General features: G+C 33.7%; 1 protein-coding gene across 2 annotated transcripts in view; it reads right to left on the reverse strand.

The window, feature by feature from the left end:
• LOC113510433 (runt-related transcription factor 3) overlaps positions 1-11,350 on the reverse strand; it is a 35,905-nt gene extending 24,555 nt beyond the window's left edge. For both annotated transcript variants that reach the window (XM_052901012.1, XM_052901011.1), the window contains exon 1: positions 10,311-11,350. In XM_052901012.1, the coding sequence (XP_052756972.1) occupies positions 10,311-10,728 (418 nt within the window). In that variant the 5' untranslated portion in view covers positions 10,729-11,350. The remainder of the gene's footprint in view (positions 1-10,310) is intronic.
• Positions 11,351-12,309: the final 959 nt, after the last annotated feature.

Raw genomic sequence — 12,309 nt, forward strand, 5'->3', positions numbered from 1 at the left:
AAAAATATGTAAACTTTTGAGAAATTTTGTTTAAACCACTGTGTTATGTCCACTGTGTACCAACGGCGCGAGTTCTGGTAGACGACATTCCCTAATAGCTGGATGCAATCCAATTTGACAGGTGTCAAATACACTCGTCGCCTTGTCAGCAATCGCTGCGATTAGTACGCGATGTCGAGGTAACGACGTGCTAATGCCCTGAGCGCTAATTGACTGAATTAATATACCGATGTAAGGTGTTCTATTGCCTGAGATGAGGTCGTGTTGTGAACTATTGAGATATAGTTTATACGTACTAGTTATACAATTTACTATATCACCTAATGAGCTGTAGATAGTCCTAAGTTTGAATGAAGTGTGATAAAGACGAGAATTAGTATTAATTCTCGTATTTATCACGCTAAAGTAAAAAATAAACTTTTAACATGTAATTTTGCTACTGGCTTTTGGCCACGACAGATACTCTGTTTCAGTCAGTGTTTTGTCTTTTGAGTGTATCTCTTTTGAGAGCAAAGCAATTAACTGTGTTGTGACCATTTTGTGTAATTGTGGCACATGTATGAAATGAAACATTATGTTACTTCTACATAAAGTATAATATTTTCCTTTTGTCTCTTTTTGTCTATGTCCGTAATAATTTGTGCACCGTAAATAATATAAATAAATTATATATCTATATCTATCTATTTATCTAAAGAGAATAGTCAGTGCGAAAAAAATTAATAAATAAATGAAAAAAGTTTTATATTTAAATTTTAAGGGTGTATCGATTAAATTTTCTGTATAAATATATTAATTTAAAGTAAAATACAGCCTTTTACAAACAATTTATAAAAAAATATCACTACTACTACTATATTATACTATGAAGAGGGCTGTGCTCGGAGTTTTGGAATGTGCGAAACAGTATACTCTGCTATGTCCATGGTACTGTTCATTAAAAAAAGGTTCACTTAGAATAGAATACTTTTCATTTTTTTTTATAACATAGAAGGCAAATGTGTTTGCCCACCTGATGGTAAGTAACTACCACTGCCTACATGTGCACTCGCAACACCAGAGGAGTTGCAAATGTACTGCCGGCCTTTTAAATGCTCTTTCTTGAAGGTTACGATGTCGTATCGGTTTGGAATTTTTTTTTATACAACTTACGAGTAGAATGGCAAACAAGTTGATGGCCCACCTGATGGAAAGTGGTAACCGTCGCCTATACACACGAGCAGTACCATGGACATAATAGAGTATACTGTTTCGCCCATGATACCCCCCATGCGTTGCCATTCCTGAGGACTCAGGTATTATTCCTCTGTACCCTGTAAATTCACGCCATATCCCATCCTTCAAACCGAAACACAGCCATGCAAACACAACTGCTTCACGGTTGAAACACGAATGGGACAGAGGTACCCAAGCAATCGACTTTTGTACAAACTCTCCCTCTGATGAAAAATATTGCTGCTAGAGTTAATTTCAATGCACATCTACGCATTAAAGAGCATGTCTTTAATTGATACTAATGCCCAGCATGTACTTTTTATTGTAACAGATTGTGAATTGTTAATCTTTGATGGGTGCCCACGATACAGCTTCGCCAAGTGTGGATCCCATTGTATCTTGTGATTTAGACAAATAATAAATTTCTATTTCTGTTTAATAATTTCGAATTTATGCGATAGTAGGTTTGCGCCGTTTAGATAAAAATAAAATAAAATAACTCTTTTATGCCCCGAATTATTGATAGTGTGTGAAAACAGCACTAGCGGATTGCCAAACCGACAATAGACCATAACATATCTAATGAAGTAGGTATCTATATGAAAATGTAGAGAGTAGTTACGCAACTTGTGGGTTCCGCTTATTTAGCGCTACCCGAAACGGTAACCGTAAATGAAATAGTAGTTTTCCATCGCGGCTAACCTCGCTTACCCGGCTAACCGGGCCGGGTACCCGGGTCGCCGTCGGTCGACGGTTAACCGTGTGGCCACGTTATGGTTGACAAGGGCTTGTTATGGCTGACGGGTGGCGTGCCGCGCCGCACACGATGTTTGCGTGCAACCTATCCGACGATCCGACGATTTTATTTCTTTAATTTTTCTTCGTTTTGTACATAAGTTGTCTTCGTGTCTTTTTGTAACGGGGAAAAATAACTTTTATATGAAAACATACGTAAGAGTCTAAGAAAATTAATGATGTAACAAAAACTGAAACCTGCTTATAAAAAATACACTATAAAACAATGCAATTTTTTTTATATAGAAAAAGGTAGTAGTTTATAAATTGTTGTCTTTCCACATGTCATCGAGATGAAATTCCCAAGATAGTGGGAGTCTTGTTTATAGTTATTAGTATTATTTTATTTATTAATTTAAGGAAACATACATAAGACATTAAAACAATTAAATAATTCATCAATCGATAAAGTTTGTACAGATGAAGTAAATATACAAAAAGAAATATTATTATTGAAAATTAAAATAAAATTATCAAGTTCCGAGAAACCAAGTCATAATAAAATTAATTAACCTTTTTGACATATAAAATATGTGAACTAGGATTACAATTAAACAAGTTAATATGGCAATAATGATTCTTACACGTACTTGTTTTACTGGCTCTGACTAGAAAAGGAATTTTGGAATAATTACTTTTATAAATTGAAATTTAAAAAATAGATTTGGAGTGATCACGCAATAATTTTTTTTTATTTCGCATATATATCAAATTTTGTTTAAATGTAATTTTTTTATACAACTTAGAACGGAAAACAAGCTGACGGCCCACCTGTTGGAAAGTGGTAACCGTTGCCTATTCACATGAGCAGTACCATGGACATAACAGAGTATTCTGTTTCGCCCATGATACACCCCATGCGTTGCCATTCCTGAGGACTCAGGTGTTATTCCTCTGTACCCAGTAAATTCACACTATATCCCACCCTTCAAACCGAAACACAGCCATGCAAACACAACTGCTTCACGGTAGAAACACGAATGGGACAGAGAGAGAGAGAGAGAGAGAGAGACAAAGTCTCCCTCTGGTTGTAAAAACTTAAATAATAATATAGATAAAGATATATCAGGATAGATGACTTCAACGATCATGTTAACATTTGTTTTACATACGTATTTTTACAATATGATCTATCAGCTGAATTAAGTTATGTACTTCTAAAATACCGTTGTTTATTGAAAATTTTAATATTTTCTAGAGCATTTTTTTTTAAATGAAATTTATCATCTCAATATAGATGATGATGGTGATCAATACAGAGATGGTGGTGAAAGTAAGAAAATTTTGTTTTTAATTTGATTGCTATTATATTGAGATTTGATGGAAAACAAAACCACTTGTATGATTGAACGCAGACATGCATTTGTTATGCACATATATATATATATATATATATATATATATATATATATATATATATATATATATATATATATATATATATATATATATATATATATATATATATATATATATATATATATATATATATATATATATATATATATATATTAAATGAAAAACTAAAAATGCAACTCTAATAATAGTTAACACAAGTATTTCACCTTATTCTTTTCATAGTAATATAAGAGATTATGAGAATGGTGCTTAGTGTCAAATAACGTATTTAAGTAAAATATTCATATTGAAAATAGTATAAGAGATTTTCTGTAAATGAGGTTTTATTTAGAAATTAAACATTTGTTTAATTAGTCTTTTAAGCATTATCTACTCAGTTTACTACTACTAATTATAATATAGATTTGTACTTTCACTAGAATTGTGTTACAATAATTAAAATCATGTAGGTAATCAATAGCTATTCAATGATAATATTTAAGCCATGCACACAAATTAATATTATGGGTGGATTAAAGCTCGGATTAGGAATAAAATCAACACTCTCTCTATATATATTCAAGCAGTAAGAAGTATTACGTGTGTAAACGAATCGCTATTAATTTCCTTGATTTCCAGTTTGAAACTTGATAGATGCTATGAGGGTGACGCCTTGTGATCAAGGTGGTAAACAGTATTGTTTTCTACCACCTACTCTAACTTTATTCGCATCATTATTTAAATAATTTCTATTTTTGGATATTCATGCAATGATATTAACTATCTATAAATTTAATTTTGTTACTAATGAAACATTCCGGAAGCAATATAAAGTATACCGAGAACTGGTACGCTCTGCAGTCTCAGCTAATAAACGAGCTGTAATTAAAACACAACGACCATCTCGCGCCACCGCAATATATTCAAATAAAGAATTCTTCAAAGGAGAATTTTTATTCAACTGAGACCGCAGGCTGCGCGGCTCCGCCTCCCACGAAGACGTTATTTCCCGACTTTTCCATTGGCTGCCGTGGTCTCGGAAGGCGGCGCCTTCTTCAAGTCTCAGACACCAACTTTTCATTTGTAAGGTTTAAATAACGCCGGATTAAAGCGCAACGGAACTTCCTGCTGCGGTTTGCTTCAGTCGCTTTTTTGTTCACCCTTAGTAATATCAGTAATAGGTATGCTTTAGTTGTAACATGTTTGGTTTTCGTTTGGAACCGCAGTGGTATGAAATATAATATTGTACAGATGATTGCTAAAGCGGGAAATTCTCCGAGCAGCGCTGTACAGTTACATTCTAAATAGGATGTTAGGAAAACTTTGTATAGATCTCTATAGGTTACGATAAAAAGAGATAGATGAATAAAATTATATTTGCGTCTTCACCACACACATATAAGTATAATTACAAAACATCAATAAAAATTACAAACAAATATGGTTATATAAAATTTATAAAAATATGCGGGTATTTGTTTTTTTAATGCAAATTAGAATGGCGAACAAGCTGACGATCTAACTGATGAAAAATAGTAACCGTCACCTATACATACGAACAGTTCTATAGACATAATGTATAAGTATAAATATAATGTATAAGTATACTGCAAAACCTATAATACCTTTGGTGATTTGCCATTATTGAGAACTAAGGTGTTATGCTCTCTAATTTAACTCTGTAATTTAATTGCCATATCCCAATCTCCAAATCGAAACACAGCCATGCAAATTCAACTTCGTGTTTCTACTGTGAAGCAGTTGTGTTTGCATGGCTATGTTTCATGTGTATTCTATGTTTCTTATGTACAGAAGAAGAAAGCCTGAGTTCTCAGTAATGGCAACGCATGGGGGCATCATGTCCATGGTACTGCTCATGTCTATAGGCGACGGTTACCACTTTCCATTCCACGTGCAGGTGGGTCGTTAGCCTGTTTACCATTCTAAGTTGCACAAAAAATAAATAAATAAAGAAAACTGTTTCACAACAGAGACACGAATGGAACAGAAAACACGAATGTCTCTCTAGTGTGTGCAGCAGTAGTGCAAAATGACTATTCTATGAATATTCGTAGTTTAGTTTTTTTATAGTATTCCACGTCATCAATTAAATATTGACTCATATTTGACGTCATCAATCAATTAATGTTGTACATTAATTATACATATTATAGTACTCTAACGTCACCGTGGTTTAAAAGGTGTAGATTGAAATTTCACTATTATTTATGTTGTTACCTATTTATTTTATATGTATAATATTTAATGCTAAAACATACATAATAATGGTGCATGTAGCGAACTTAATACTTTAAGACACATTCAACATAGAGATTTATTTTCTGATTAATATTTCTATATTATCTATTTATGATAGTATGTAAATATGTATATAATTGTAACCCATCCCTTAAAACTATTGCTAGTATGTTGTGTGTCATTCCTAGTTGCATAAAAAATGTGACCTCATTTTTTATCACTAGCAATTAGAATTGAAGAATGAGAATGAAAGAAGCTGTTGATTTTGTCAATAACTTCCAAGAGTTCTGTCAAGGTATGTGTTTGTAGGAAATCATGAATTACATCTTCAGTTCTTGATCTTAGTAACGACTAGAATATTATGATGTCATAAGTCATTATCAAATCTTATTAATGACAATTCTTCCTTATTGTGACATTTTTCTATCTACAATTAAAGTTAAAGTCAAGATATGATAATGAAGTTTATGGAAATACTTTATAATTTTTATGTAATATCATATATTTAATATCTTATGTAGTTACTAAACTTGCTGACCTAAGACGGTGGCTTTTTTTGGTCATATATAAGCCCTAATCTTATGTCCAAATGATTATGAGTAATTATGATTCTGAAATATTTTATATTTACAATATTGATTAATATACATACAATTTTTATAATACAATATTTCATAATGGATCTTATTTATGTTAATATGATTGGTCTCTATCATTCCTTTTTATCCAAAGAATGTTGTAAGAAGGGACAAAATCAATAATGCATAATATACTCTAATAAATAAATAAAATATGTTTTTCTCTTGTGATAATAACCTATGCAATGAGATATTAATGATAGATTCTTTCGTCTTAAAATAGAATTTTGACACCCGTTTTAAAGTTGCACACAGATGCATTTAGATGCATACTATTATAAAAGTCTAAAGAAAAGTAAATCTAATATTACTTGTTTACGTTGTTCGTAATTAAATATTCTATCATTTCTAAATATTATGTTTTGCGATTCTGATTACTAAAATATTTATTGTACTTTCAGGACCCCATTTTACCAAGCATATTATCTTAATAATATTAGCTCATGAATTAATACCAAAAATTAAATAATGTGTGTAAAATATTAAACAATTTTATTAATTTATTATTGTAGGTATTTTTCACAGAAAAATATATGGAACATTTGATATTTCATGATAATGTAAAGTCAACGAACTTGGTGATGCAGTATAACTGAAATAATCTAAGTATGCCTTTTTGTATTGGTCCAATTTTCTCTGTATTAGACATATTACACACAAAAAAAAAACATATAAATAAATTGAAAATCTCCTCTTGAATTGAGAAGTTTTGATGTCGATTGAATATTTACTATAAGTATTTTTATAATAATTATGTATATAAGAAAAAATTGGCTATTTAAAGCGATAAATAACTAACCTAAACAAATGATATGTTATAATTTTATTTTAAGTCCCTATAAATTACTGACGAAAACAATTCTCCAATTTTTAAGTAGTATCAAGCATATACCAACCATGTACCAATACGCAACCAAGTCAATTTAATATTTTTTATTGGTTTACTGTTATTATTTATTAGAATTTCTAACTAATAACATAGACTATTAACTAATTTGCTTGTAGACTTATTGCTTCGTAAAATGGGGCCCAGTAAACAGTTGTTAGTTGCTGTATGATTCCGGCATAGAAAAGGCAACTAAAGGGACTTAATGGTCGAGGGATATGCAGCAACGTCCCTCTTAAAATATCAGTGAAAAACTAACTACGTTTGCCAACACGCCTACCAAGTGTGGCAACTACTGGCAAAATCCCCTTATAGGGGAGACCTATATTTAGCAGAAAACAGTTAACAGAAATATATAATGAAAGTATATATGAATAAAATGAAAATAATAAAAGACTTGTTAGTATATTATATATTTTTTGCTGTCTTTAACATGACCATTTTCTTTGGAACGCCTACTTTAAATGGTAAATTTATGATGTTTTTATTAAAAATAAAAAGCCTTTTAGCCTTTTCTATGGCAAATAGATAATACATATGTACCAATAGAATACATATGTATCAAATTTTATGATAACTGATTCAATCGATTAATCAATAATTTCTTTGCATAAACATAGGCACAGTATACCATAAGTTTGATGTTGTAAAATATGTAGTGCGCCGTTTCATTGAAAATAGAGCGTACAAATATTAATATTGTACAATATCTGTTAAATTATGATTTTTAATAAAACAATTACAAATAATAAATAACTTATGTCAATTCAAGTAAAATTTCATTCAATAAAAAAATATACCGCTGATTCGTTAAAGATTGAGAGCTAGGAACAGTTTGTATGGAAACAGGAAAATGGGTTATTCCATTTTTCCCAACTAATTTTTGTCTTCAACAAATATTAGAAACATGAACATGTAAGTATGTATGTATGTAAATGCTGAGTTTTTGCACGTTTTGCATATTAATACCATCTATCTATTTCATCCAAATTTATCCAGGCACTTAAAAGTGCAAACGGTTTGTCCATTTTAACTTTAGCGTTTGTAACATAACTAAACTACTTGCAACCTTTTCCTGTCATATCTTTCATACATAGATTTACATAAATCGCATCGAAAATTCCAGTTTTTTTTTATAATTTTAGTTATTTCGCTGGTAATTAAATGTACTAAGGTAAGATACCCATTACATTTTGTATTTTTATTTTTATAACTTTATTTAAATTAACATAAGCTACAATTTGATTTTACAGTAAAAGATTTATAATTTATTTTGTGTTTGAAAATGTTATGTTTGTATAATTTGTATCCTATCTACCTATCAGGATCATTAGTATTATTATGTCAGCCGTTAATTGTCCACTGCTGAACATTGACCTCTCATATGGGTGGGTATTGCCAGTAGTTGCCACGTTTGGCGGCCAGGTTGACAATCGCATTTAGGATTTGGTGATCTTTTACGAAGAACTCTGCTGCTCATCCCTATATCACGATTGATATACTTTTGTGAGTGATATACTTTTTAATTATCTACCTATGAAAGATTCAGATTTTCGAATGTACTCGTATTATCCGTGAGTTCGCCTTTATAAAGGAAATATATTGATTGATCGGGATAAATAGTCATTCTCCATTCCATATAGTACACATATACCAAATTTCATAACAATTAGTTCAGCCAACGCCATAATCGAGGTGCTAACATACAAACAAATTCATTTTGACATTTATTATATAATGTTAATAATCTGTATCTTTGGTGCAATGTGTAGGCTAAGTGGATCGATGGATTTTAATAAATTGGTTGTCGTTAGATTCGTCTCCATTATGAAAAGTTTTGTACAAACAATAAAGCTATTTTTTTATATTTCTACATAGTATAAAAGAAAGTCGTTATCCGCCATTTGTACGTTTAGATCTTTCAAACTACGCAATGGATTTTAATGTTTTTTTTTGTTTTGTTTTATATATTACGAAGGTGGCAAACAAGCATACGGCTCGTTTAATGGAAACGATTACGGATTATGAACACTTGCTAGGAGTGTGTGTTTTTCACAATAGATAGAGTGATTCAGTAGGAAGGTTTATACGTATAGGTTAATATTGATTCGTATTAATTTGTTCGAATGTGACGATAATTGTTCAAGATATTGGAAGAAAACAAGCCGACTGAGAGCTTTCGTCGAAAATACTGTCTCATTGTTTTGAAATATATATAACAAAATAATATATGATGGAATTGTCCCGCTACATTAGGGCTCCAAAAAGTCAGCGATATATATATCTATATTATTAGAATAGCTTTCTACCATTTTAAAATTTAAAAAATAATACTAATTATGTAGAGCTTGGAATGCTATTTAGACAGTTACAATAGTAATATTATTAATCTGTCCATACTGATACCACATTGGTTTTTATATTTCACCCGTACGAAGCCGGGGCGACTCATTAGTATTAATATATATCTAATATATACCATAAATAACATATTATATGACAGTATATATGTTGCTACATATATACTGTCTATTAAATTGCAAATTTTTCCGCTCTTAAAGTTTTATTTTCTTAAATAGCGTATTAAACAAATCACTTCAGATACGCATTTGTGAAAAAGTTAACTTTCTTGAAGAAAGGGTGGGCGGCAAAGTGTAGGGCGGAAATAGCCGCCCAAATCTGCCGCCCTCTTCTTATTTGACATTCACGTAACTTCTTAAGTTGTTTCGAAAAAGTTTCGAACACTTTTCAATGTCACAGACTTCGTAGACTAAAACTTTGTTAGGAATATTTTGTAATGAAGCATTGAGTATTAATTATATTATTTTTAATGTTAATTGTGAGACTTTTTACACTTTTTTTACAGTATAACTTCATTTTTATCTATAAGATATTATTGTTAATTAGATTTTAATATAAATATTACTCACCTATAATTAGAATAATATTATAGTGATATTAAATAATATTATGTTATCATGTACCTAATTGTTATTTTAATTCAGATAACTTTAATGATACTTTCATTAAAGTTATTCGAATTAGAAACTATAATTAAAAAATTAAAAATTAATAGTGCTCTTTCACCTTTTCAAAATTACGCATAAGTTACGTTTTATTTTGAAATCAAGATAGATAAAACTCATTGTGTATAACATAACTGCACCTTCAGCACTCACCGCGCCCACTGCGGCCGACAAATCTCAAGTCGTTAAACTTCGCCACTTGGTTCTTCATGACTGCTGAACTGTTCCTCAGCTCCGCGCAGCAGTTCTCATCGTTGCCAGCCCGAACAGTGACCAGCGTGCCGTCCCCGACGTCGCCCAGTGCAACCACTTTGAACGCCACCGGTAACGTCTTATTTGACCGCCAGTGTGGCGGTAACACCGTACACACGAAGTGAGGACTGCCCGTCCGAACCAACTCCCCAGGGTGTTCGGACAGGAAGTCCCCAAGAGTTCGTTCCGCGAGGATGTCCGATGTCATCTTCGTGTACGTCTCGTGCAGCAGCGTGGAACTGGTGTCGGGCGACACGGCGCCGCTGCTCGCGCCCGTCAGGTGCATCCTTGACACCCGCGCGCGCTGTGTACTACACATATAGTCCACTGTGCTCGCGCCCTTCGCTACATGTCACTCCTTCCTCCAAGCCGGAGACAACCACCGTGCCGACACCACATTCTCGTTTACAAGTACCATTGTTCACCAACTCCTAACTACCGACGATTCAAAATTTTTTAAAGACGAGCTGACGAGACGTGATCCGTTGCTAGGAAACGCGCGCGTGGCCACTTGACGCTGTGACGTCACGACGGCCTTGCCACACTTTTTTCCCCCGTGAATGAAAAGTTCGGCGGTAGGCGGGCGAGGGACGCGAGGGGCCGATTTTTTCCGGCGCAGAGGGTGGCTCCCCCGCGCGCGGCGAAAAAACTTTTCACTAGTTTCACTGACGGCACTTTTTTCGTGACGCGTATTTACGCGACCACCGCACGCACGTCCCTCTCACTTTCGACGTTCGGTTTTTGACTATTTGGAATTCCGTATTTAGTTTCGCTTTTCGCTTCGTACGTATTACGAGATGGTGTGTATGGTTTAGACGTTAGTTGCGTGCTATGCGTGCGTTTGGGTGCGCGGTTGCGGTGCGACTCGCGGCGCGTGGGGCCGCCCTCGGTTGCGGTGGCCGTTCACGGTGGCTATTAATACGCGGCGTACGTCCGCGCCCGTCGACTTCGGACAAAGTTTCGCGGGCGAGTCGGTGCGGCTCCGCGGCAGCGGCAGCGGTGAGCGAGAGGCGGCGACGGCGCGGGCGCGGCGGGCGGCGGAGCGCACTTTGCGGTTGGAGTGGGTTGGGTTTAAAGCCGCCGAAGGATAAAACATACAAATAAACACGTGTTCGCGCCGGCGCGAGCGAGAGGTGCGGCGAGCGCGGCGGTGCAAGCGGGACGACGGACCGCACTTGCGGCATTTAACAGCCACCACGCGCGGTGCGCGACCGGCGGTAGGCGACAGTGCAGCCGTCGCTGACACCACTAATATTGCATAATGTTTACACTCTCGTACTTTTTTCATAGTATTTTCATAGTGTCATGCCGTTGTGTAAAGTGGAAGACACAGTTGTCATATAATACCGGTGCTTCTATGTTGGATGTTCCGCGTTTATCGTACGTCGTCCCAATAACATCCCACTAATATTTTCTTAACTCAACTGAGTTTTCCTTACTGGTCCAGCAGTCATTCTTTAATGTTTCTGTTCTCAATGCAAGTACGGTCTGGCAAAAATATTGTTCTGAAAATATTCAAAAATAATATTATCAATGAAGTTAAAATCACTAGCTATTATTTAAGGGACTATTTTAGCAGTGTAGTTTAACTATATATATAAAATAAATTTAAAAAAATAGTAATAAATAAATAATGTATCACTTTTACTCCAAAATTTTTTTGACATTAAAGTTTTCTGATAAATGATGGCAATATACATCACTCCAGGCAAATATAGTTTGACATACTTCATTGAGTGCTTGGTGTTGTTCGGTAAGACGGACATATTTTTTCTGAAAAAACTGTAATGTGAAAGCATTCTGAAAACAATACAAATATCGGAATATATAACTTTATGACATTTATATGTAGTTTTGCTAAATTAAGAATTAAGAGTAAATAGACATTTAAAAACACAAA

This window comes from Galleria mellonella, unplaced genomic scaffold, assembly GCF_026898425.1.
Source record: "Galleria mellonella isolate WM207_F2 unplaced genomic scaffold, CSIRO_AGI_GalMel_v1 utg74, whole genome shotgun sequence".
Classification (NCBI taxonomy): Eukaryota; Metazoa; Arthropoda; class Insecta; order Lepidoptera; family Pyralidae; genus Galleria; species Galleria mellonella.